General features: G+C 34.7%; 2 protein-coding genes across 16 annotated transcripts; both read left to right on the top strand.

Annotated features, from left to right (window-relative positions):
- Nucleotides 1-119: 119 nt before the first annotated feature.
- LOC127061707 (AP-1 complex subunit sigma-2) lies at nt 120-8,002 on the top strand. Of its 3 annotated transcripts, none has more exons than XM_050988979.1 (5): nt 120-694; nt 777-955; nt 1,085-1,193; nt 1,349-1,486; nt 3,619-4,495. In XM_050988979.1, exons 1-5 carry the CDS (start codon nt 692-694, stop codon nt 3,856-3,858), a joined length of 669 nt encoding a protein of 222 aa, XP_050844936.1. In that variant the 5' UTR covers nt 120-691; the 3' UTR covers nt 3,859-4,495. The 3 variants fall into 3 exon arrangements, with proteins under 3 accessions (XP_050844936.1, XP_050844938.1, XP_050844937.1); XM_050988981.1 differs by lacking the exon at nt 3,619-4,495 and adding an exon at nt 4,503-5,444 and having other exon boundaries at nt 132-694; XM_050988980.1 differs by lacking the exon at nt 3,619-4,495 and adding an exon at nt 5,891-8,002 and having other exon boundaries at nt 136-694.
- Nucleotides 8,003-10,300: 2,298 nt separating this feature from the next.
- Nucleotides 10,301-25,581, top strand: LOC127061666 (diacylglycerol kinase theta). Of its 13 annotated transcripts, none has more exons than XR_007780927.1 (19): nt 10,301-11,011; nt 13,786-13,865; nt 13,965-14,070; nt 14,171-14,391; nt 14,518-14,689; nt 16,424-16,567; nt 18,077-18,208; nt 18,436-18,570; nt 18,641-18,779; nt 18,901-19,088; nt 19,204-19,416; nt 19,553-19,687; nt 19,802-19,976; nt 20,053-20,375; nt 20,527-20,818; nt 20,959-21,115; nt 21,492-21,599; nt 22,167-22,531; nt 22,936-25,581. XR_007780927.1 is itself a non-coding variant. In XM_050988867.1 (19 exons), the coding sequence occupies exons 2-19, from the start codon at nt 13,037-13,039 to the stop codon at nt 23,047-23,049; spliced, it is 2,904 nt and encodes a 967-aa protein (XP_050844824.1). In that variant the 5' UTR covers nt 10,864-11,011; nt 12,769-13,036; the 3' UTR covers nt 23,050-25,581. The 13 variants fall into 13 exon arrangements, 12 of the variants coding, with proteins under 12 accessions (XP_050844821.1, XP_050844818.1, XP_050844823.1 ...); XM_050988867.1 differs by lacking the exon at nt 22,167-22,531 and adding an exon at nt 12,769-13,106 and having other exon boundaries at nt 10,864-11,011; XM_050988864.1 differs by having other exon boundaries at nt 22,167-25,581.
- The last annotated feature ends 934 nt before the right edge of the window (nt 25,582-26,515 follow it).

Consider the following 26,515-nt stretch of genomic DNA (forward strand, 5'->3'; position numbering starts at 1 on the left):
TCATGCTTTATGTTAAAATTATAGAAGTCTTTCTATTCTTAAAAATTTCAACAATGTATCACTGCGCCATCTAACTTTACATCTATATTTTTATACTTACTTAAAGTACAGTGCATTCCAATTTTGAACGTATCGTACCTTGTATCTACATATTGTCCCTATAAATGTTCCAATCATTAAGTTCTCAAACTATAATTTATATCTATTTCCCATTTCCTACAGTTTCGATACTTTTATCATAAATTTTCATACATGTAAACTAATATTACGAATGTTTTGAAACGATAACATTACTACGAGGCATTATTTTCTTCTAAATAAAAAATATCGTCAAAGTATACTTATAAAGTGATTAAATAAAAAAGCATATCGCGGCAAAACGTAACTTCCGTTAATAAGTTGAAGAATGATGAAATAACGTAGACATCTTTTGTGCCGTAACTCGTGTCAATAGATCTCGTAATGTACGCGAGCGTAAGCGTACCTGAGCCATAAGATAAAGCGTAGAGTTCCTCTTAGTGATAAAGTAATCAGTCATGTTTTTCTATTGTGCAGTAATCCCATTAATAATAAACGGCGAATAGCAATCAAAATTAATATTGCCTTTCGTCATTTTTTTTTTTTTTTAATAATATTGCGCTTTTGTGATTTTTTACTTGAAGAATACGGTGTACTACATATTTTCCACAAAATGGTGCGTTAATTTACTCATTATTTATAAATAGTTTTCTTTTAAAAGGAATGTTTCCTTTATTCATAGTATTTTATATTTGTAGATGCAATTTATGTTATTGTTCAGTCGTCAAGGGAAGTTACGCTTGCAAAAGTGGTATGTTGCACATCCAGATAAATTGAAAAAGAAGATCACGAGAGAATTAATTACTACAATACTTGCGAGAAAACCAAAAATGTCAAGCTTTTTAGAGTGGAAAGATGTTAAAGTTGTTTACAAAAGGTGCTTGATTTATTAAGACTTTTTATTTGGTTCTTGTATTTTTAAAACATTGTGACATTTGGAAAAGGGAAAAAAAGAAGAAGAATAATAATAATTATATAATAATAACACAATTGTATTTTATTTTAGATACGCAAGTTTGTATTTCTGTTGTGCGATTGAGCAGAACGACAATGAATTGCTTACTTTAGAAATTATACATCGTTATGTCGAGTTACTGGATAAATATTTTGGCAGTGTAAGTATAAATCATTGTATTTTTTTTCTTTTCTTTCTTTGTTTCTTCCCTTCTTTTCTTTTATGCGTATGAGTTCTTTTTATTTTCTTTTTTTTTTGTTTCATATAAAGATCTAAATGTACATTCATTTATTTCTATATATATATTTTGTTTAGGTATGCGAGTTGGATATAATCTTTAATTATGAAAAAGCATATTTTATATTGGACGAATTACTAGTTGGCGGAGAAATACAGGAAACAAGCAAGAAGAACGTGTTGAAAGCCATTGCAGCTCAGGATTTACTACAGGAGGTTAGTTATGGAGATGTACCCATTGAATTGTAACGTTTCTTCTTTGACACTCTGTTCATGTGTCTGTTCCTTCTTAAACATTCTGCATTGATCATTTAAACGTGTATTATATCTAGAAATTTGTTAAAAGTTTAGTCAGTTAGATTTATATACTAGTTATTAGTCTCATTCAAGCATGTATAATAGTCTTTCTATTACTTTTGCACTTTTAAATGATCCATGGATATTATTCTTATTATCGGTAGTTATTGTCTAATGTCTCTAACAGAAGTAATATGCAATTTTCAAATGATAGAAAAAAAAGATTTCTATAAGAAATACTACTAAATGTGTGATGCAAATTATGTGGTTTGCATGTTTATTATCTTTTTCTTGTTGATACAGTAATGTGGTATATATGTATATTTTTGATATAACACTTTTAGATATATAACAACTATATATTTTCAATATCCATTCCATTTGGAAGTATACTGCATTATTTGAATTTCTTTAAATAATTTTATAATAATTGTAGCATAAAATAATAGTGACATTTTTGATATGCACTAGATTTACAAGTTTAAATAATATTTAGGAGCATATATATCCTTATAACATCTTTTCTGGCATCGTTATAAAAGATAATCAATCTCCTTATTTTGGCTTCATTGGTTGTAGTAATGTTCAAAAATATTTTTTGTGCATATCTATGCTTTTGAAATTTATATCTTGTTTCGTACAAGTAATTAATTGTTTCATTCGACAAGCATAAAAGATGGATTAATTAGCTGTGTAGAGCATTTTAGTTAACTTGCAGTTTCAGTACAAATAACTTGGTAAAAATTTATATTTATGGGTTAAATTTTTAATTTAATATATTCGTTATAGAATTTTATCTTAAATTTTATAATTTTTAATTGACATTCTTCTTCTTCTTCTTCTTCTTCTTCTTCTTCTTCTTCTTCTTCTTCTTCTTCTTATTACTATTATTATTATTTTGTTTTTCTAGTATTTGGTATATAATATTTCTTTATTTTTATTAATCACAAATTTCTTATGAAATGATAATATTCTTTGCATTTTCTGGCTATGTATGTATGTTTTATTTTCACGTAATTTATGTGATCGATTTAAATGGAAGGATATTTTGAGTATTATATTAAATTCCTCATCCTATTTTATATATTCATAAGTATAGAAATATATTTTAAGAATATTTCGTGGATGAGAAGTTGATCGAGTAAAATATTGAGCACTAAATATTTTAACAGCTAATCCTGCGTGCATAGATTGCTTAATGTGTTTGTTAATTTATTATTTTAAGTGGGCTTATAGCGCGATATATAATTATTTATGACAATACTATATGTATATTATGTATACGGTAGCATCTCCATGGTAGGAAACTCCTTACTGCATGATGATTTTTTAAACACGTATTTTTTAAATACGGTTTTTATCTATAGAAGATTCTCAACAAGTTATGATACACCAAGACCAATGAGAGACGCTCTGTTGTTAACATAAACTAATTATTTAATAGTAACCTACACACAGAAATTATGTTTATAATTTATATTTAATGTGCCATGTAAATGATGTACATACTTAATGAAATATAATGAAGCATATATTAAAGGTGATATATAAATAATAGAAATAGTAAGGAAAATTGCATAATATACAGTGTATTGTATCTAGTCAATTTGATCTATCATGATTTAGAAAACATAATCTTGTATTAGCATCATATATAGATTATTAATTTATTTCATGTTACAGGAAATTGGTTAATCTTGGTTAATCTTAGAATATTAAAAAATGATATTTTTTAATTTTTTTCCTCTAATTTGCTATGGTCTGATAAAATTGTATTGCTTTGTTGCAATGATAAATTTAACATCATATTTAATATTATTTTATTGATATTTCATTATTATACTCAAAGTAATGATCGTTAACAAGCAATAGCATGCTTCCTTTGTTACAATATACATTACAGTATTGCCATAATATTAAGAGTGATTTTGTATACTGCTATATTAGCTCCTATTAATTTTTTATAATATATAATATTTTGTAATAATTATTATTTCATGTTAATAACAGAAGTCTTTAATGAAAAAATTATATGTTGTTATTGTGTTTAGATTTATGGCAGTATTGTGACAAGTATGAAAATTATTGCTATGGATATGCTGCTAGTTGTACATATTTTGTTGACAATATGTATTATGGAAATTTTAATAAACAATGAATTTTTGTTGTTCTTATTGTTTAGTATCTATGTGCGCGTGCGTGCGTGCGTATGTGCGTATGTGCGTATGTGTGTCCGTGTATGTATGCATTCTTATTGTATTTTAATAATAAATTCATTAACTTTTATATGAGATGATAGAAATTATATTAACAACTCTTTATAAATCATTCATAAATTCTTTACCTTTTTCAATGAAAATGTTTTATTCGCAATTTGCTTTTATTTGCTTGTAACCTTATATGATGCTAATGCCATAAACATTATTTTAAAATAGAGTAAACATTTATTTTAAAAGTATAGAGGGGCATTATGTTCTGAGCATATCTATTACTATCGTTATTAGGATTATAATAATATTATAACAAAAGTTTTTATGTACCCTCTATTAATCGATACTTTCAAAGACTGTTAATATTAGTTGATGTTATAATTATTTATAAAAATGAATAAACATGGCACTGGTATAAATGTAAACATTGTAAATGCATTATATAATGATATGTTAAGAAAAAAAGTATAACAAAGAATTATTAAGATGTAAGAAAAAAAAAAGGATCATTTATTTTGGTTGTAATATCAGGATTGATTTGAAGTAATTTTCCATTATTTGTATTAAAAATATCTGTATGTATGTAAGATATTTATATATTTAGATATTTATATATTGAGAAAAAATATTTTTTATAATGTTGTGCAAGTGAAAGTAAAAAGTGTTAAAACATTAATTGACACAAGAATAAGTGAGACTAGTTAGCATTTGTTTGTTTGTGGAAGGACGAAGCTGTGGAAGGTGCTCTGCGGGAGATAGGGCTTTTATAGGTGCTGCATTCTTGTATATTCTACGTGACCAAAATGAACAACCCAGATGAACAACTACATCAAAAAACTCATCTTGAGAACAATGTCATCGTGCGCATCATCATATGTGTCAACTTTATCTCATAAGAGATTTTTAATATATATTAATTTCTTACTCACTGTTCAGCTCTCTTCTTCAAATTTTAAAAAGTAATATCATATTTTTGTACGAATAGATCGTGCAGTATGAAAATTGGAAAGTGGTACAAAGTAATATATGTCGGAACATACAAATTTTATATTCTATAATCAGAATTTTTTCACTTGTATCTCATAGTTATTGAGTAGATTTTAATGATCTATAACTGTGGCAATAATATCTCATACGTATTTATAAGAACATAAGGAATTTTTGAACAGAATCTGTATTCATGTACTTTATATGTATGCCAAGAGGAACTATTTATTAATTTTGGTGATTTATCTACAGAAGAAGAAAAAAAGAAAAAAGAATATATGTGTGTATATATGCGTATGATGGGCGTGTATGTGTGTATGCGCGCGCGTACACACACACACACACCATACATACATACATACATACATACATACATACATACATACATACATACACATATATATATATATATATATATATATATATATATATCTTCAATATTAAATAAGTGCAATTTGGAATCGTCTTTATATGTATATGTGCATAAACGTATAGTATAAGCAATAACATCAACTTTCAATGTGAAACTAGAACATCGAATGTATTTGTAATAAACCTATTATTAATATATAGCGTTAAGTAATGTTCAGACAAATCGCGTTTCACCTTTTTAACGAATTGTGATTTGGAAATTTTTTCGAATGTTAAAGTAAAAAATAAAAAAGTATATTCAGTATATATTTTAACATATGTGTTCTCAGTCCAATGGTGGTTTGTTGTGTATAGAGTTTCGTTAATTAACAAAATTAATAATAATATATGTGAGGTGCCCTATAGCATGCTAAAAAAATATATTAAATAAAGCTTAAAAATCTAGATGCTGTATATAAACGTGCGCTATGTGCAATTTTATTGATAAAAATAATACAAATAATTACTTGATTATATGAAAAGGGTTCAGTTCATCATTTGAAGCTGCATCAAGAAGATAACTTAAGTCAAAGTAGGTACGTGCTTGCTTACTCATATATATATATATGTATGTATATTATATATATTTTGTGATTATTGTATTATATAAATTTTATAATAGAAAGCAGCATCAAAGTAATTGATCCCTATTCATATATCACATAAAAGTACCTCGGACGGTTTTGTAAAACTATTCACATTGCATATGTTTCAGGAGGAAACCCCACAAGGATTTTTCGAAGATCACGGATTGGGATAATATTTTTTCAAAAGTTCTATTTTCTTTCCAATTCTTTCTAATTGGCAAGACATAGTAGGAATTTTCTATCATTCCAGGACATTGATTGCATTGTATGTGTAAGCTACTATTTTACTTAAACTATTAAGAATCAATAACGCAAAAAAATCTCCTAAGAACGTTATTTTCATGTTCTCCTAGTAAACGTTATTTTCATTATATACAATATTATAGTTATTAACAACTTTAACAAGAGATATGTTATTCTACTATTGAAAACTTTTCAAAGATTTAATTAAGTTAAAGATTAGCGTAATATGCGTGTTACGCTAAGTCACCAGTCAGTATTTCTAAATTAGGTACACTGTCGTTTTACAACTAGCAATGTTACATATCAAGTAAACGAAGGAAGACTTGGCAATGAATTATTTTACTTATATTCATTATCATAATTTTTCAAGTTGTTTACATTTTATTTCCATACCGATCTAATGACTGATGCATCATTCGTAAAATGTACTTACAAATAATTATTATTATATCGTTTATAATTAATTAATGATTGCATTTAGATAGACTGCTCTGTTGGACCTTGGGTGCATAATTATATTTAGTTAGCCCGTGTAAACGTGTATATAAATATAATATAAAAGTTATACAGATTCTTTTTTCTCGACAATTTAGAAGTATACTGTTGGTGATCGCATAGACGAATTTATATTTAAGACTATTGTTATCGAATACATAGTAAATCACAATTAAATTTTCAGATATTTGTTAATTATATGTTTCAATATATACTTCAAGTAGATTTATCATGTTTTATCGTTATATCGTGTTATAATTTTCTTCTTGAGAATATAATGTTCTCATTAATCTATCTAACAAAAAGGAAGGAAAATGATATGTAACTATCTAACTAATTGATAATCTAATTGATGCTAGTTATCTACAAGGGGCACATAAAAAGTATATGATTATCAAAGATTGCTTCAAATTAAAATGTTTGTAGGGTACAGGTAACTCCTACTATACGAATTCTTATTTTACGAAAATATAATATATCTAAAAAATCCATATTTTATTCGACATTATTATTAGTATTGTCAATGATGGAGAAAAATTAATTGTGATGGGTAGAAGAGATATTTGTTACATTGCATTTACGGAAAGTTTACAATTTTCGTTTTCTTTTTTTTTAAGAGAAATGGATTGGGCCGATAATTAATTCGTAAAAAAGGGAGCTATCTGTATATTGAAGTTATTCTTCAATTTAACAATGACAATAATGATACATACGCACGCGCGCGCGCGAGCGAGCACCCAGCGCACACACACGCACCCGCGCGCGCACACGCAAATATACATATACTCAAGTATTATCTCACAGTATTTAGATAAACGATTATATAACATATCGTTTGGATAAATGATAGCTATCAGTTGTCTGATTTTCTTCATTAAACGCAGTTAATTATAACGTAGAGTTACGTAACAGGACTGCGAATTAAAAAGTGCAAACTGATTAGAACCATCGTTGAAATGAAAGAAAGTCGAATAACTGTACAATTTGTATAATTGCTTTGTAGCAAATATTCGTAAATGGCTCAAAGCCATTTTAACTTTTCGAAATCTTGATCGTTACACGTCTATTTTGTGAAAATATTTTCACGAATTGTAATCGTGTCATCAAAAAGAATAAGGGAAAAATTGATCGTGTAATATGAAACGTATAATATCAAAGGAGAGTATGATATGAAAGTTAGAAGAAAGATACGATAGAAAATGTAATTTATATTATTTTCATTTAATCTCGTAAGATTTCAACTTTAAAATCTACTTCAAACGTAGATATTTTTCGTTGCGGTGTAATCAAAAATAGGTCAGAAAATATTTTATATTCTACGTTATCTATCATCGACTGCACACGTTTATAAAGAAATATGCAAATCGATAGGATAACATTTACCGATGTTAAAATTGAAATATGTATGTATTTTGTGTTAAGAGTAGAAAAGTATGTGTCACATTGACAAACGATGCTTTGTGCTCCGTCCATAATAAAGGAAACAAATATATGAATAAATATATCCTATCGCCTATAATCACCTCTCAGATCATGACGCGTCTTCTTAATTTACGGATCGTCGCGAACATTTTATCGCGATGGATCTACAGATCGTCAACTCCGTCCTATTCCTTTGCTCATTTTATCCTATTGCGTATCAAATGTCATTTTGGCGGCATCGAGATAGATCGATCGAGAGGTCGTTTAAGTAGTATAATTTATGCTTCGCCCGACAATATAACGCTCGTCAGGAACGTCCAACTTTTTAGCGTGCATATGTGTCTCTGCGCCTATTGGTTCGTACAAATGAATAGAACGTTAGAGACGTGCAAAAAGTATGTGGGACGAAGATAGTCAAGGATGGGAAACATTTCTCTCTACAATTCCCACTGGTTCCGTTATTGAAAAATCAGAAACAGCACGCTGTCATGCGATTCACACGGTAGTTCCACTCGCTTTCATACTTTTCTTTTGTGTTGAATCAGAAATACCGACAATGGAACACCGACCATTCTATGCTAGACTTACTTTTTCATTCGATTCACGTTTCATTCGTTCAGAACGATCCGAAAATGGTGTCGAGTAACCAACCAAACCACCATAATGTGCCGATAAATATCAATTATCTTAGCATAAGCCAAGCATAAATAATAGTAGGAAAAGTACCGATGTTAAACGGAAGTGGGTGATGCGCGCCAGCGCATGCAAGCTCTCGACGATTTCAGCTAGGCGTTGCTTCATCATCGTGCATTTGTCGTCGTCGTTATGATACGGTTCGACAACGATGACGTCTTCACATTCCCCTACTCTCTTTCGAAAATTCATTAACCAGCGTAGTTTTATCTCGTAGATGCGCGATAAATAAACAAGTATACCGCTAAAAAGAAGCAATGACGTCCATTTCACGCTTCATTCATCCCAGATACGGAGGATCGTAAGGAACGATCGTAACGGAATTGACATAGATTCGATTATTTTCCGATAATATTTAAAATAGAGAAAATGGAGAAAGAAGCGAAGAACGCAGCAGCGATCCGAGTGTTCTCCTTTTTTCTCTTTCTCAAATGGATATCGAATCGAAGAAAAAGGCCGTCGTAATCGAGCACAATTTTGGTAGCTTAGAAAGTCAACTCCCAAGCGACCTAAAAAGCAAGGGAAAACGAAAGAAGCAAACGTTGAACATCTGATCGCAAGTAGCAGGGTGGAGCGCGTTTGGACGCGGCTGAGTCGACTTTACGAAAGAGAAAGGGGGAAAGAGAGGGAGAGTTAGGACGAAAAAGAGCAAGCGCAACGTTTTGCACTACGTTGACGCTGACGGCGACGGCAATGGTGGGAGATGAATCTTTGATAACCCGGGCAAAAGTAACATTCGAGTAACATCCTGCCTCATAATCCCATACTCTTAAAAAATTTCTATCATTTCATTCGCGAATATAATTACCGAAGAATGTAACAAAATGAATGTTATTGGAAGAATGGCAAATGCGAGAATAAAATAAGCTCAAGAAGAAAGAGGGTGTCGACGTGGTACCAAGCCAAGGATGGTACGGCAGTGGAAGGGTGCGATCGCTCGGCTGCGAACGCATGCGCAGCAGTCCGGGATGGAAGGCCGATGTCAGTGCGGCCACTCGGCGGCCGGTCCGTGTCTCGGTTACGCGAATGCGAGGCCGAGACCGAAAGAAGAAGAGAGCGAGAGCCGCATTGTCGTCTCTCGTTCTTTTACCTAGATGTAACACTGGTCATATCGTTCTGCTGTTATCGTTATAGTTTATACGCGAACGAAGGGAAGAACAGAAAAAGAGGAAGGAAAAGACGACGACGACGAAGGAAAAGGAGAAAAAGAGGAAGAAGAAGAAGAAGAAGAAGAGGAAGAAGAAGAAGGAGGAGGAGGAGGAGGAGGAGGAGGAGGAGGGGGAGGAGGAGGTGGAGGTGAGGGAAAACCAATAAAACGAGTGGTGTACACCGGTGGTGAGACGAGAGCGAGGCCGCGATCCAGGTCGCGGGTGAATCCCGCGAACGAGATCGCAGGAGAAAAAGGACGAGGACGAAGACGAAAAGAAAAAAAAAGAGGAACGACAAGGGAAAGAAAAGAGGAACGGAAGGAAAAGATACGGAAGTAAGTGGTGATGATAAAATCGACGTCGATTTTCGACTGGTGGTGGCGTAGGACGTACGAGTCGAACGTCGTGGCGGAAAGGGCGGCAAGGAAGGCCAACGAGGTAAAGAGAGCCGCGAAGGTGGAGCTGCAGAAGAAGAGGCGTTCCTATTATCAGTGGTGTCGTCGATCGGTCGTCGCGCGACGAGGTGGTTTGGGAAATAATGCGCGTTAGAGACGTGACGGCGAGAAAAAGGACGTGGACGACGCCGACGCCGAAGACGACCAAGACGAACGGAAAGTGTGCGATTCGGACGACGACGGCGGCGGCGACGGCGACGGCGGCGGCGACGGCGACGGCGACGGCGACGGCGACGGCGACGGCAACGGCAACGGCGACGGCAACGGCAACGGCAACGGCAACGGCTACGGAGGCGACGGTGACGACGGCGGCGGCGGCGGCAACGACGACGACGACGACGACGACGACGACGACGACGACGACGACGGCAAGGACGGCTACGGCTACGACAACGGCGATACGAAGACGAAGGAGACGCGCGACGATCGCGAACGTCGACGACGACGAAGTCGCGAGGAGAGAGCAACAGCAGCCGAGCAATCAGCCGCGACGGCATTTGATCCAACGCAATTATGTACGCGTACGGTTTCGAGATCACGTAGTACTCGGCGTGTAATTATGTTGTTGTTGTTGTCGTCGTCGTCTTTGCACGGCGCGCCCTGTGTAGCTTCACGGTGAAAATCTGGCGTGAGAGTTGCCGCGGTGGAAAGGGGAACATGGCGTCGGTCTCGGCCGAAACTCGAGCCATCCATGGGCACAGTTTCAGTAAGAAGACGTTTCACAAGCCGACGTACTGCCACAACTGTACGGACATGCTCTGGGGCCTCATTCAGCAGGGGTACATCTGCGAAGGTACGAGATTCGACCTTTTAAATCATCCCACTGTATCTATCGTATTACCATGTTACGCCTATGGAAATAAGAAAGGGGAGAGAGAAGGAGAGAGAGAGAGAGAGAGAGAGAGAAAGAGAGGGAGGGGGGGGGGGCATTTGGAAAGAAATAAGAGCAAATCTCTTTATCGTATTTTCTTATTTATCTCCTCTTTGCAATTTTTACAAACATAAGTTATCGATTTAAGGTATAGACCAGTGAAACGGTTTTTCATCGGGAAACGCTCGAACATTGGCTTTCTTTGAATATCTTCTCCCCTCGTCGATAAAAACAACGTGTCGAACGACTCGACGATGGAGACAGTACGGTCATATATTTTTGGACGAGCGAACCACGAAGCGACCTCGGCTCTTTCTCTCTCTCTTTCTCTATCTATCTATCTATCTATCTATCCATCTGTCTATTCATCCATCTATGCATCCATTTATTTATCTATCGATCTATCTATCTATCGATCTATCTATCTATCTATCAATTTATCTATCTATCTATCTACCTATCTACTTATCTACCTACTTACCTATCTATTCATCTATCTATCTATTTATCTGTCTATCTATCTATCTATCTATTTATCTGTCTATCTATCTATCTATCTATTTATCTGTCTATCTATCTATCTATCTATCTATCTATCTATCTATCTATCTATCTATCTATCTATCTATCTATCTATCTATCTATCTATCTATCTATCTATCTCAAGAATCTCTCCTCGACGAAGCGTGTTCTTTCAAGTTGCTCCGAAATCCTACAGCTCCGGAAAACAGATGGCGAAAGGGGACACGATCGATATACGGGTGCCGTTCGGTTAATGCGATCGAACGCCCATTGCTTCTTCGTCTTTTTACCAAGCTCTTTTTCTTTGCCTATTCTCTTGATATTTCTTTATTTTTTTCTTCTTTGCAATCATCTTTATTCTTTTATAATCATGTACTTTAATCGATATCGAAATGTTTGAAATTATTTAAATCGGATGTCAATTAGAAACAATCAACAGACACATTATATATCGATACATTTATGTCATCGTCATTTATAAAATGTACAGATCGTCCTTGGTTTTTTTTCTAAAATCCATGTTTAAAATTACATTTTTCTTGATTTGCTTTCTTGACAAATATAACTCGATCTTTGCATAGATCGAGATTGCACGAGGGAAACCCTCTATAACGGACGGTAGATGGTGCTTTTGTCGGTCTTTTCTCGAGCATTGATCGTGGGGGATGGTGTGGGGTAGCCGAAGGCCGAGAAAGAGAGAGAGAGAGAGAGAGAGAGAGAGAGAGAGAGAGAGAAAAGGCGAGCTCGAAATACGAGAGGAGTGGCGGACGGAAGCAAGGGCTCGCCACGACGAGTAAAAAGGTGGAAAAGGCTCTCGTTCTCTCTCTCTCTCTCTCTCTCTCTCTCTCTCTCGTACACGTAGTTAGTTAGTTGTTTTAAAAAAGCAACTCGATTACCAATGAAGTAGAACGAAAGGTTAGCGTAGATTCATCGATGGTGACACTTCCTTCCGTCCCGCTCGCGTTATCCTCTCGCTCTCTTCGATAAATAGAAACGTGGAGCAAAAAAGCGGAAAGTTTATGTAAACCAACGTGGACGATAGCAAAGTTACATTATTATCGGCAATATTTTATCACCTTAGATGAATAATATAGAAATTAGAAAAATATTATTTGCATTCGATCGTAAAAATATATTTTTCTGATTTCCTTGTCCAGGATTTGACGCATCGATCAATTTCTGGGTAGACTATACGATTCAAGGCAAAACTAATAGAGCACCTACGGATCGATGCATCCATCCTAACGTCCAATGTACTTGGTTAAATTCATCGACGATGAAGGATTATTTCCTGCGGCCCGGTCGGTCACATAGATGATTTAAATTGTCTATATCTCGTGATCTCAAGTGTGCGAGAGACGCGAGATGCGCGGATGGAAAACTGTTTCGAAAATTATTCCTCAATTGAAAACTCATTGACCCGTTATGTGCGTTAATAATGGAGAAAAAGAAGACACACAGCTTTGGCGGCATCAATCCGACATATGTGTTGCGCGTAAGGTCTTCAAGGATGAGATATTTTTAGAAAACCGGAAATATGATTAGAAATTGATATCTCTTGCGCGTTTATACAGTTCCATTTTCTTCTTACAAGTCGTAACGATTTTTCTTCATAAATATGCACTGAATCTATAAAATACTTTTGGTGGTACGTTGTACGTCGTATGTTCATAATGTTGATCGTTGCTCATTTTGATTTTTAATAGCAATGACAATTTGCTAGTTGTCGCTAAGATTATTGTAGGAGCGGAAAGGAAAAGCTTGTTGAAGATTAAAATTCCCGCGCAGCGCGTATTACGTTCGCGTGTAAATCGTTTGCGCTTTACGCGGATTACTTTAACTTATTAACTGGCGAGATTTTCGATCGATCAATGTGAATCTATGAAATGCATTACCGAATTATTTACTTCTTTCTTCAGGAATTATCGGAAGATACACATATACATACATACGTACATGCATACATAGGTATATACATACATACATACATACATATATAAGTATATATAGGCGTTATAAATCTTTCTATCTACCGCGTGCGTGTGTGCGTATGTATGTACGTATTTATGTATGTATGCATATTTACCCTTTTTGTGACGATAATGACACAATTATCGTGAGATATTACAAGCGAGTTGCCTTAAATTTCTTTATTATCGTGTTTCCCATTACAGTTTGCAACTTCGTGGTGCACGACCGCTGTCTCAAGGCCGTCGTGTCTCCCTGCTCCAGCATCGCGGCAAGCCTGATTAAGGTACTTCCTTTTTTCCCTTTTCTTTTATTATCTTTTATTAAAAGCACATTATTCCTATATTATTACATGTTTAATTGCATACTGCAATTCTTTCCTTAGAACCCGGTCGCACACTGTTGGTCCGAACAGTTGGTACATCGCAAAAGAAAATTTTGCAACGTTTGTCGGAAACGATTGGATGATAATCTATCCATACATTGCCAAAGTAAGTTGCTTATTTTTTAATAAAGCGGAGGATGAACTGGAGGTAAAATAGACTTAACATTTGGAAACATTTAAAACGTTACATGCTCTTGCGATTGCAGTATGCGAGTATTTTGTGCACACGGAATGTCAGGACTTTGCTGTGGCAGACTGCAAAGAAAATGCAACTTATTTACCTGGAAAGGATTTGGCTGCTGTAAAACATACGCACCATTGGCGAGAAGGAAATCTTCCTAGCAATTCTAAGTGCGCCGTATGCAAGAAAAGTTGCTTCTCTGCCGAGTGCCTTTCTGGATTTCGCTGCGAATGGTGCGGCGTAACGGTAACACCTTTCCCATATGTTATTTTTACTTTCTAGTAACGAATTATCATTCGTTAGCTATAATAATTTTATAATAATATCGAATAATTTCAATTCTATTTTCATATTCGATATCGTCTCCCTCAGTCACACGCATTCTGCTACAAAAGCATTCCCTCCGAATGTACGTTTGGGAATTTGGAATCAATTTACCTACCGCCACATGCCGTCAGTATTCCACGTACCGAAGTACCAATGGAAGCGATTATTGGGGTACAAGTGCGTCGTAAAGAAGTCCTGGCGCGTGAGTATTCCTGCCGTAAGTGTTTCCCTTATAAGAATACATATATGACATATCCATACTTGATAGCCGAACGATCAAGCAACGCGCCTATCAACATTATTACCGACAATGGAATCAAGTATAAACGAACACGGACACATAATATAATAAACATTAAACATTATACCTATACATATGTATGTATAATATTATATTAGACATACCAACATACCTTTTATTCTTCACCATCGTGAGCCACGCTAAATTTGACGTCATCGATTAGCCGTGAAATATTATATATGGAAAAAAATAAGTATGAAATAAATGTCGTATTACGCTCAGATAACAGATAATGGCATCATACTATTTGTTCTGAAAGTATGTAAACTGGTCTGATTATCGATTAATCTTTTTTTCGATCTTCTTTTTTGTTTTTGTTTTTGTTTTTTATATACCTATAAGTACATATACATATATAAAGTGTATACAAATATTTTTTTACAATGACAATATGTCCAATTATTTATCAATTCTTTTTGCATGGTATTATCTCGATATATCCTTATATAAGAGCCTTCGTAGCGTATTTACACACATACACACACAGATAATACTTTTCTAAAGCATGCGATATTAAATTTGTAGGATATATTTAACAAGTTTTTCTATTTTTGTTCGTAGAAACAGGTAGATATGGTATAAATATTTGCATTTATTTATATTTTTATTGGATATATATAATATATATATGATATAATATATCATATATAATATATTATATATATATATATATATATATATATATATATATAAAATATAAAAGTGATTGTATCATCCTATAGGTTAATCTAACGCCATATGAGGTAACTATAGGTGAATATTTCTTTGTACGAATGGCTATCACTGTATGTTTGCATTATATTTTATTATCAATTACGGATGGAATAACTTCTTATAGTCATATTTTTTTTGACTAGCCTAGACATTTTAAAGTAATATATATAAATTTTAAAGTGATATGTAGACAAAAGTGATTTAAAAGGATACGATTTAAAAAAGCTCAACTACGATTACTTCGAGTATTGACATAAACCATCCTACTTTCATTAGATTTTGTATGATTTAAATAAATGCTCGCAAAGAAGTCACTCTTATAAGCGTGTTATAAAATAAAATTATGAAAGCCACTTTAGAGTTATCTCTTACGATAAAACGTATCGCGAGGAAAACAAAAGAAACAAACTGGAATAATAAAATTGATTCTTAGGAATAATGCGATTTATTTATATATCGAACATTATGGCTTCCGTGACTGTCGTTGTTATAGTTGCTATTTTCATGGTGCTTTTAATAGATATTCACTTTGGTAGTTACTCTCTTTCACAATGTTTCTAATATCGTAATCAAGTAAATGCAAATAAATTAATCCAAATGCTCAAAGATTAGCGAGCGATTCATGTTTTTCTTTTTTCATTTTTCTTTCTTTTTCTATACATTCATATTTCCGTTAAACTATATTAAAATAGTAGATATTGTCAATATCAAAGAGATTCTAGTTTTGATAATATTTTATATAGATTTTATTAGATTAGTTATTGTAAAGTGAAAATTCCCCATATCTATTGACATATTTTCTGTAATGATCATTCATAACACAGAGCTTTTTTGACACATTACAATATAGAAGAAATACTTGAAAGAAAAGCCAAATTTTGTAGAATTCAAATTGATTATTAAAATATTCGGATTACCGTTTGCTTCTATTTGAAGATAACATCGGAGAGCAATTCGATTTCGCTGAGAGTGAACAAATTGGGGCTGCAGGCCGCCTAGCAGAAGCTTTGAGGCGCCTTTCACTAGTTTTGCCACGTAGCTGCCATGGAAATTGTCATGCTTCCCCTCCTTATGTTCGAGGTATCTAGAATATTACATCATCAGACATTCATCTGTGTGAGCATATTGAATATTATAAAATCTGTAGCGCAAAAAAGAAAGGAAGATAAATCATTATATAGTAGCTATTAGCATTTCTTTGTGCGCGCGCGTGTGTATGTGCGCGCGCGCTTGTATGTGTGTGTATATATATATATATGTATATGTACATGTATACATATATACATAAATACATGCGCACGCACATATATACAATTATACACGTTTATACATTTATTATTTGTCAAGTTTATAGCATTTATACGAGATATTATATGGTTAATGCTGTTGTATAATATTTTTGTTTCGTCTGATATATGGCAAATGTTTTACTTGCTTCTTGCATATTGTTTTGTTTGTTCCACTGACCGATTTTTATATATGACCGAACATACTTTGCAAACAGGACAAATAAAAATGGTAATATTTCGAACTACACGCTGATGTACGTGTCGAGTGCGTGTGCGTGTGCGTGTGCGTGTGCGTGTGCGTGGGCGTGTGCGTGCGCGCTCGTGAACGTGTACGTTTTTATTATTTTACATTATATATTTGTTGCTAATAAGGAATTATGCATCCAAGTAATAAAAATGGAAAAAGATCGTTCATGAAAAAATAAACGATTAGAAATATTCAACTGATAATAATTGAATTTAATGTTTAATGTCTCACATATACATACCTACATTTTTCTATAAAAACGCAGATACATGAAAAAAATATACCTATAATATTTTATTCATTCGAAAGTTGTGCTATACAGATTTTGATGAATGTTGTTATTTTGTTATTGTTTTCGTTTTAGCATGTATGTACATATGTTTCGCTTCAGTGCATGCACTGTCACTCAGCCCGCTGGATGCTATGTGAAAAATCCATGATGCTTATCACTCTACTATGCAGTGAAATGAAGTACAAGAATGCTACTGAATAATTCTTCCTATCATGTGTGTTCTACAAATCCATCGTAAATGTTCGATGGTAAGAGGTGTGTGTCATTTTCTTTAAGAACAATTAAACGATTATCGCATAAGAATGCGATATAATATTATATATTTCTAAATAAATTGCTTTCTCTTTTTCTTACACAAGCATCTCCTAAAATTCTTATTATTTTTATTATTGACAAGTCCGTTATTATCTTCAACGCAAATATCAAATAATATCTATCATTTGTTACCTTTTTCACTCGCTCTGCAAAAATCATTTCGAAAAATAGGATATTTCTTAAATGTGTACTTTATCGTTTTATCGTTATTGAGATTGAGATCTTATTCGTGGATTTGCTTTTTTTTTGCGGCGATATTATTAATCATATTAAATAGCTCTTGTCACACCATTAATGTTATCTGAGTAATACAATACAATATAAGATCTATTAACATTGAATTTATTATCCAAGGAGATGTGTATTGCAATATTTATCTAATGTTTGATGGTTTGTGTAGCGAAGAAAAGGAATGTTGTCTAAAGGAAGGTATTTTTTGTTTGTAGCAAGAAGCATATCCGAAGAATTTAGCAGTGGCGATGCCAAGTATCGCGATAACGACGAACCTGTGCAAGGTCCGCATGGCCGTGATCCACGATATAACAAAGATAAGGAAGATAAAGAGAGAGGCGACGAAGGTATTTTATCCAAGCGCATGATCCTACACCTATACAATTCCTGTACTTATACATGCGCACGCGCTTGTGTGCGTGACGCGCGCGCGCGCGTGTGTACATGTTGGTACATAGCATTTCTCAAAATAAATAAATTCAATATCAATTCATAATATTAGATAGAATCGAATTCAATAAGGAATAACATATATTTGATATCGTTTTGATCGTGTATTTTAATAATTTAATAGAGATGATAAAGGTGTACGATGGTAATAGCTCTTTGAGGCGTCGAATATTTCGAGTAATCACGATACCTAGACAAGCTACCACGGAACAGGTTTTAACATCCGCACTTCGTGCATTTCATATCACGAAAGATTCTAGTACGTAAAAATGCTTTATATTTTGTTATTGTTATTCTATCGGTCGAAACTCTTTATATGATTGATTAAGAAAATATTCATTTCCATCCAGGCAATTTTTACTTAACCGACTTGTACGCTACGGAGGAAACTGAGTTGTGCGATCCGACACCAGTTCTAAACTTGAATCGTAAAGAAGGCAAACGTCCGGCAGTCTTTTTGCGATTTAAGTAAGCTCATTGATATTTTCATTGATATATCAACGCTGTTTACGAGTTGTAAACTGTGTCTATGTACATGGCGTTAAATGGATATAATCGAACGATAACGATACAAGTCATTATTTTCAAGGGACAATGAAAGCGGAGAAGTGCGAGTCTATCCTGGAAAATTACAGATATCGGAGTCGTTCTGCATCGTACCTGTAACGGAAACAACGACAGTAACAGATTTAATTCAGGAATCCCTTCAAAGGTTTAATCTAAAAAGTGCAAATTCTGAAGATTACAGATGTAGACAAATTCTCCTGGATCGTGACGGTGCGTTTAAATCGACCTTATTAAGTAGTATCATTATGCTCATATGATTTAATACGTATTTCATTTAAGTACGATATATCTCATTTACTTTACGATCCCTTTTGTTTCCTTTTAGTATCCGGCCGTGTTTTATCGCCAGAAGAAAAACCATGGGATATAGTTAAACAGCTCGGTAAAGATTCCATTAGGCAAATGGAATTGATGCGCTTTTATTTACAATTAAAACAAGATCCCCACGGACCCAATTTGGCTCTATTCGTGGGGAACTTGCCACCGAATCTTTCGGAACGAAATTATGAAAATATGTTGACCGAGTTTTTAGGAAAAGGTAACGCAAAAACGTACACGTATAGAATAGTTTTGTATATATCTAATTTTGTATAGGTACTCCTCTGTTTCGTAATAACAACACCACCACCACCAACAACAACAACAACATTTTCTTTTTTCCTTTTTCTCTATAGAAAACAAATTCTCATCCATTGGCCCAATTTACTACGAATACGGTTCGATGGTAATTATATACGAAGATTCGAATAAAGCAGTTAAAGCGTTGTACACTTTGCGCGAATCAAAATACGAAGACAAACATCTTCTGGGTATATAAAATTTAACTTAAAAAAAAAAAAAAAACAAAAAAAAATAATATGCGTGGAGCACGCGGCTTTCGATATGTAAGAAAAATAATCGGAATACATTGATTTGCATTTTAGTTATGTTATTGCCAAGTATCGAACCAAGTATGGTACCATCAGGTGTTCAACCCTTACTTGTATTTGTGAATGTCAAATCTGGTGGTTGCCAAGGGCTACAGTTGATTTCTAGCTTTCGTAAACTTTTAAATCCTTTTCAAGTGTTTGATCTGGATAATGGCGGGCCACTTCCTGGGTCAGTACGAAACATATTGTAAAAATAATGCGATATTAATGAACCGGGTTATTCATATACGCGTATAACGTTACAGGCTTTACGTTTTTCGTCACATTAAACACTACAGAATTTTGGTCTGTGGCGGAGATGGTACGATAGGATGGGTCTTGCAATGTTTGGACAACGTCGGTCAAGACAGCGAATGTTCTTCGCCCGCTTGCGCTATCGTACCGTTAGGAACAGGAAATGATTTGGCGAGAGTGTTATGTTGGGGGTCTGGATATACAGGTGACGAGGATCCATTGAATTTATTACGAGATGTTATCGACGCAGAAGAAATTATATTGGACAGATGGACGGTTGTTTTTCATCCGGAAGAAAAAGATGACAAGTCCCAAATGAGCACCAACGCTGCAGGTAATCGAAATATAAGTTGATTTCCGTATATAATCCCGTGCCATGTATTATATTGTGATATAATTAATATATTGTAATATGTATATCCTTGTATATCTGCATGTCTGCATATACGATGATATATAACAAGAGATTCTTCTAACATTTGTAGTAGGGGCAAGTTCAACCAGCGAGGACAATACGCAAATATTTGTAATGAATAATTATTTCGGTCTTGGTATCGATGCGGACTTGTGCTTAGACTTTCACAATGCAAGAGAAGAGAATCCTAACAAGTTCAATAGTAGAATTCGAAATAAGGGTGTATACGTGAAAATGGGTTTACGTAAAATGGTCGGCCGTAAACCTTGCAAAGACTTGCACAATCAGATTCGATTGGAGGTGGACGGTAAACTGGTGGATTTGCCGCAAGTCGAAGGAATAATCATTCTCAATATTTTAAGGTAATTTTTTGATTGAAAGATTCGAAAAGACCATACTTCTCATTCCTAATATTCGTATAAATTTCTTATCTAACGCACGCACGCGCGCGCGCGCGCACACGCGCGCACACACACACACACACACACACACCTGTTAACAGTTGGGGCTCTGGTGCTAACCCTTGGGGACCAGATAAAGAAGATCAGTTTAACAAACCGAATCATTGGGATGGTATGTTGGAAGTCGTAGGAGTTACAGGCGTTATGCATCTAGGACAGATTCAGTCTGGTCTCCGTGGAGCAATGAGGATAGCACAGGTAAACGATAGTAATTGTAAGAAGGACGACGAAAACGTCTTCCTTGTTATCCTCCCTTCTTTTGTTACACTTGTAAGAATCCAACATTTCTTAATAGCGACAGTGAGAAAAAAGTTAGTGAAAAAAAAAAAAAGAAAAGAAAAGAAAAGAAAACCATTTAGAATATCCCTAGAGGAGATTAGATATAGGTACGTACTATGCGTATATACCTATGTGGATATCTGATTATTGTCGGATTGCAAGAGATATGTATATATATACGTACCTATCTATCAGCGTTTAGTTGAGAAAACTGGGCTATCTAGAGATCGTTATAGTAGATATTTACTTACTGCACATCTCGTCAGCGCTTACAAAAGATATCGATTGATTGTAGGGTGGGCATATAAAAATACGTTTGCACTCTGATATACCAGTACAAGTAGATGGCGAACCGTGGGTCCAGAGTCCGGGAGAAATTGTAGTTCTAAAATCTGCATTAAAGGTAATCCTGAAACAAACTTTAACGAAACCCCATAATTCCAGCAAAATGAAGGACAGATTGGGTGTAACATAACATAGAATGCAAGTATATATCCTCAATGGTAATCCTTAGATATACATATATATATATATTTTCAATGTCTCCCATCGAGAATTACTACGTTCTATACACGTTATATATCTTTCCCCTGACTTGTACTCTGAATGCGATATCTCTTCTTTGTTGCGCACCGTACACTCAGCCTGTTCGATTTTAAATAGAATAATGGGGTCCTCTATATGTATACACTATACGTATACATATACATATATGTATGTATATATGGCACGTAAGACTCTTAACGGAAGCATCTATGTATGTATATTAGTTAGTAGTATAGATAAATTGTTTTTTTTCTTTTTTTTTTTCTTTCTTTCTTCTTCTTCTTTTTTTTTTTATCATATCTCGTAACGCTCTCTGCGCAGTCTCCATAAAGAGGCATTACCTGACTGCCGATGTCCGTCAGCGCATGCATTCCTCCCCTAATCGCACTCTACTAATTATTCCTTGTTCCTCTGTTCACTTCAGGCTACCATGTTGAAGAAAAATAAGATCAAGCGTCGGAATACCGAACCGTCGATCCTACCTGCTAATGGGGAGGGGGGCAAGAGCACGGACGAGTAAACCAACCATACTGCAGCTTGCCACTAGTCAGTCATTATAAATCGTTCGTTTGAGAGAGGTGTGCGATCCTCGCCTAGACTCCTCGATGTGCAAAAGAAATAGCACATAGGAACGGGGAGTTTCGGTGTGATCTCACCCCCCCTAAAAACGTAGGCCTCCTATGTATGAATTGTTCCGATCGACTCCCGAAAGAAACGCATGCGTTTACCTCGATGTATATATCACCACCGTGTCGATACCCTTGGCCCAATTGCAGCTGGATGCTTCTCGTAATATATATATATATATATGGATTAGTCACGCATCTCTTTTATTAGATAGTAGACGTTCTTCTTAGCTTTTATGGAATAATGTTTCTTTTTTTTTCTCTTTCTCTTTCTCTTTCGTTTCTTCTTCCTTTCTTTCTTTCTTTCTTTCTTTCTTTCTTTCTTTCTTTCTTTCCTTCTTTCTTTTTTTCTTTCTCTCTTTCTTTCTTTCCTTCTTTCTTTCTTTCTTTCTTTCTTTCTTTTTTTCTTTCGTTCATTTATCTCTTGAAACTTGTTATTATATATGTATCATTTTCGTCTTTTCTTTTTCTCCTGAGTTCCGATATCTATATTTCTCACTTCGTCATTGCCATTAACTTTCTATCGATTACTCCTTTGTGCGTTCCCCTGATCCTGTCCCTTCCTAGGCAACGATGCTGAAGAAGAGCAAGGGTAAAATGAAGCGGCGTAATACAGAATCCAGCATGCAGCTCGCACTACAGGCTGCGCCCTCGAACGATCCGGATTCTGAGATCTTCTGAGTGAACAAATCGTACTGTGCGAAGATGGTCAATGTCGTTGTCACGCAGGAGCACGTAGTCACGTACGAAAATTATTTTATTATACGATGATAACGTATAACGTGTGTAAGCGGCCTCGAAATCGTCACCGTAACGATTGTGCTGTTACAACTTCAATTACTACAACGCAAACAGTTGTTTCAACGGGTGGAAATAGATAAGATTTTCAAATAAGAACTCATGATAAGATTCATTGAAAAAAGGTCAGTGATATCTTTAATGTCCGTTCACATGTTGCTAGGATGAAACTAGATCTCATTTCTAAATGTTAATAATCATAGCACTGTATGTAGCTTGTCAATCGATATTTTTTTAGTCAAATTATAATAGAACGTAACACACGATAATGTTACCTCACGAACTTTTAAAAGCAGTATTGAAGATCATAAGCTACTTGCTTCTAATATTTAATTTATGTTTATATAGCTTGTAGATTGGACACACGAATGTAATGTATATTACGTTTGGTATGGTATTTTACCAATCTGTGGCAGTATGAATCGAGTATTGCGATACAAGACGCAAAAAAGGCATAGATATAGTGAGAGTGAGAGTGAGAGTGAGAGTGAGAGTGAGAGAGAGAGAGAGAGAGAGAGAGAGAGAGAGAGAGAGAGAGAGAGAGAGTGAGAGAGAGAGAGACCAGTTGTTATTAGTATGTTACACACACACACACACACACACACACACAATATTAATATATTTACATAATATCGTATTAGTATTATGATTTTAAGTTGTGATAATTGATATACAATCTGACCGCTGGGCAGTCTGGAATTCACAAACCAGGTGCGGTTAGAAATTTCCTAGAAATAATTCATAAGGGAGTTAATGTAACTTTCAAGTAGCGCTGCTCCAAGGCAAAGCATTTTGCCAATTCGTCTTTGACTTGTGAAAAAGAGCAGCGCCATGATCTATTAATTGGACAAGTAAATAAAAAAACAAATAAATACGTTAAGGAGGTGGCTTGACAACGTTCTAAATTTGGCTCCGACAAACCCAAATATTCCAAGTTTGCCGGAGCCATCGGTAGACCGAACATTCCACTTTATTGTAGTCAAAGCAAAAAGAAAGAAAGAACGAGCGAGCGAGCGAGAGAGAGAGAGAGAGAGAGAGAGAGTGAGAGAAGGGTCGGGGGAGAGAGTGAAAGAGAGAAAGAAAGAATACGTGTTACAAATTTAAAAAAGCCAGTGTATAAGGAAAATTATATAACGATGAACAAACTTGAATGGTAATAACGACGAAATCGTGCTCTTTTCACGTGGCATAAAAAGCGCGCCTTTGAAACATCGAGTAGCAATGCCCGATGAACGACGATGGATTCTATTCAATGGCATTGTTGATTATCTACAGAGAAAAGAATGGGAGTAAGTGTATGCATGTGTACGTGCCTGTATGAACGAGAGTGGGCTTTGGGAGTGACAAAAATGCGGTGCCAAACAGTTGTAAATAATATTATATATGTAGGAGATAAGATGGAACTAGTCGTGGTGGCATCTAATGCAGCGCAAGAAATGGATGCAGTGCGACGTGTGTTGATGCTAACGTTGTCATGCCGATATTAATCCTAAGGAAGAGAAATGTAATCTGCGACGCGATGCTTGAACGAAGGAAAAACAAGTGAGAGAGAGAGAGAGAGAGAGGGAGAGAGAGGGCTTCTTTGACAATTTATTGTTAAGCAAAATGATCAAAGAAGAGCGTAACGTACGCAAAAGGTATCATTCATCTCACGCTTATAGGTCGCGATCGGTCGATTTTGAAAGAGAAATCTTTTAGCACCGTTTCGTCTTCGATAACGATCTTCGAATACGTTGCATTTCATCGAAAGGAAATTGACTTTTTCCAAATTTTTTGGTTTATTAAGCGGACTCGCTTAACTTCACCAAGGAGACTGTCATTCCCGGATAATTGACGAGCCTCTTTTCTTGATCTCGATCTACCAATGATGAATATGGGGCTCATTATTTCACGCTAATATCCGGTATTACGGCGTAAATAATACATCTGCGGTAGACTGAAGATTATATTTATCCCTGTGACCAAACTATAGTATATTTGCTGTTGCTACGAAGTATAGAAAAGAACAAAAAAAAAAAAAAAAAAAAGCCAAAAAAGAACAAAAAAAAAAGGAACAAAAATAATAAGCTACGTACAATCTAAATATATAATAATAAATAATAACATTAATAATAAATAATAAATGAGTGTATGTGCTACTAGACAGCTATCACGACTGAATTCATTACCTCTCCTTCTTAGGACGCTGTAAAAGCGCTGACATATTCTATTATCCACTTTGACTATCGATAAGACGCCCTTTAACGCTATGTATTTTTAGCTGTGTATACGTAAATGTTTCCAGTAACAACATAAAGTTTTATTAATGTTACAGTAAACGAATAGCGCGATAGTGCAACCTAAAAAACTTACAACTCTGTTCATTTTTCGAACTGTACCAATAAATGCACTATAAATAAACATAATTATACCAAAGCGTTATAATTATTCTTCTTCGATATGTATGTGTCAATTGTCATTTATTACAGATAACTTGCTCCGTCGCCAACGAAATCGCTAATTTCAAGTTCAATGGAAAATCCGAAACACGGGATTCGTGTAGGCCACGACGGCAAATATTGATTTTATATTAGATAACGATATATTTTACGTTATTCACGAACTCGTTCTAAACGTCTAAGATATTGAGTCATTACCGTTACCACGGTAATAAATAGAAAAGACTGTTCTTTCGGGCTGCACGTTGAGCATAACGATATTCTTTAGAGTGCGCGAAATGAAAGTGCGCTCTGTAACATATATCGTATTGTTAAATACGTTTTGACATCGCAAGCAGATAGATATTTAATTTTTCATTACGACCTCCATTGCCATTAGGAAGATATTAGTTTCTTCGATATTATTTAACGCACATTGTGTAGTTGAGTATGTTAAGTACGAAGATTTATGACGGGAACGTAATCAGAATTTAGAAAAATATAAAAACGACGGGAAACGTACAAGGGTGTATCGATCGTCCGGGTTTCACTGCGTTGTCGCCCAAAGTTCATAATCGAGGCCAACTCGAATTAAAATTATTTCACGTTTAACGTTTCGCGGCAGCTACGTAACTTTTCAACAAATACATTTCATACAGTTCGAATATTAATTATAATTATATTACTTTTATGCGTACGATAAGATGGTTCGAATAAATGTAAAATAATCGCAACTACGAATTGCTCGAGTTCGCGTGCGATTCGGTCGATTTTCGTCGAAAAAAGACTGATTCGACAAATGTAAATCACGTAGACGAGTCCTTGTTGTCGTTATTACCGTATAGTATTATTTACATTACAGGCCTGCGTCTTGACAATTTTTATCCAACGAGAGTAGAGTTTTACAATTAGCGATAGAAAAACAATAGCAA

This window comes from Vespula vulgaris, chromosome 2, assembly GCF_905475345.1.
Source record: "Vespula vulgaris chromosome 2, iyVesVulg1.1, whole genome shotgun sequence".
NCBI lineage: Eukaryota > Metazoa > Arthropoda > Insecta > Hymenoptera > Vespidae > Vespula > Vespula vulgaris.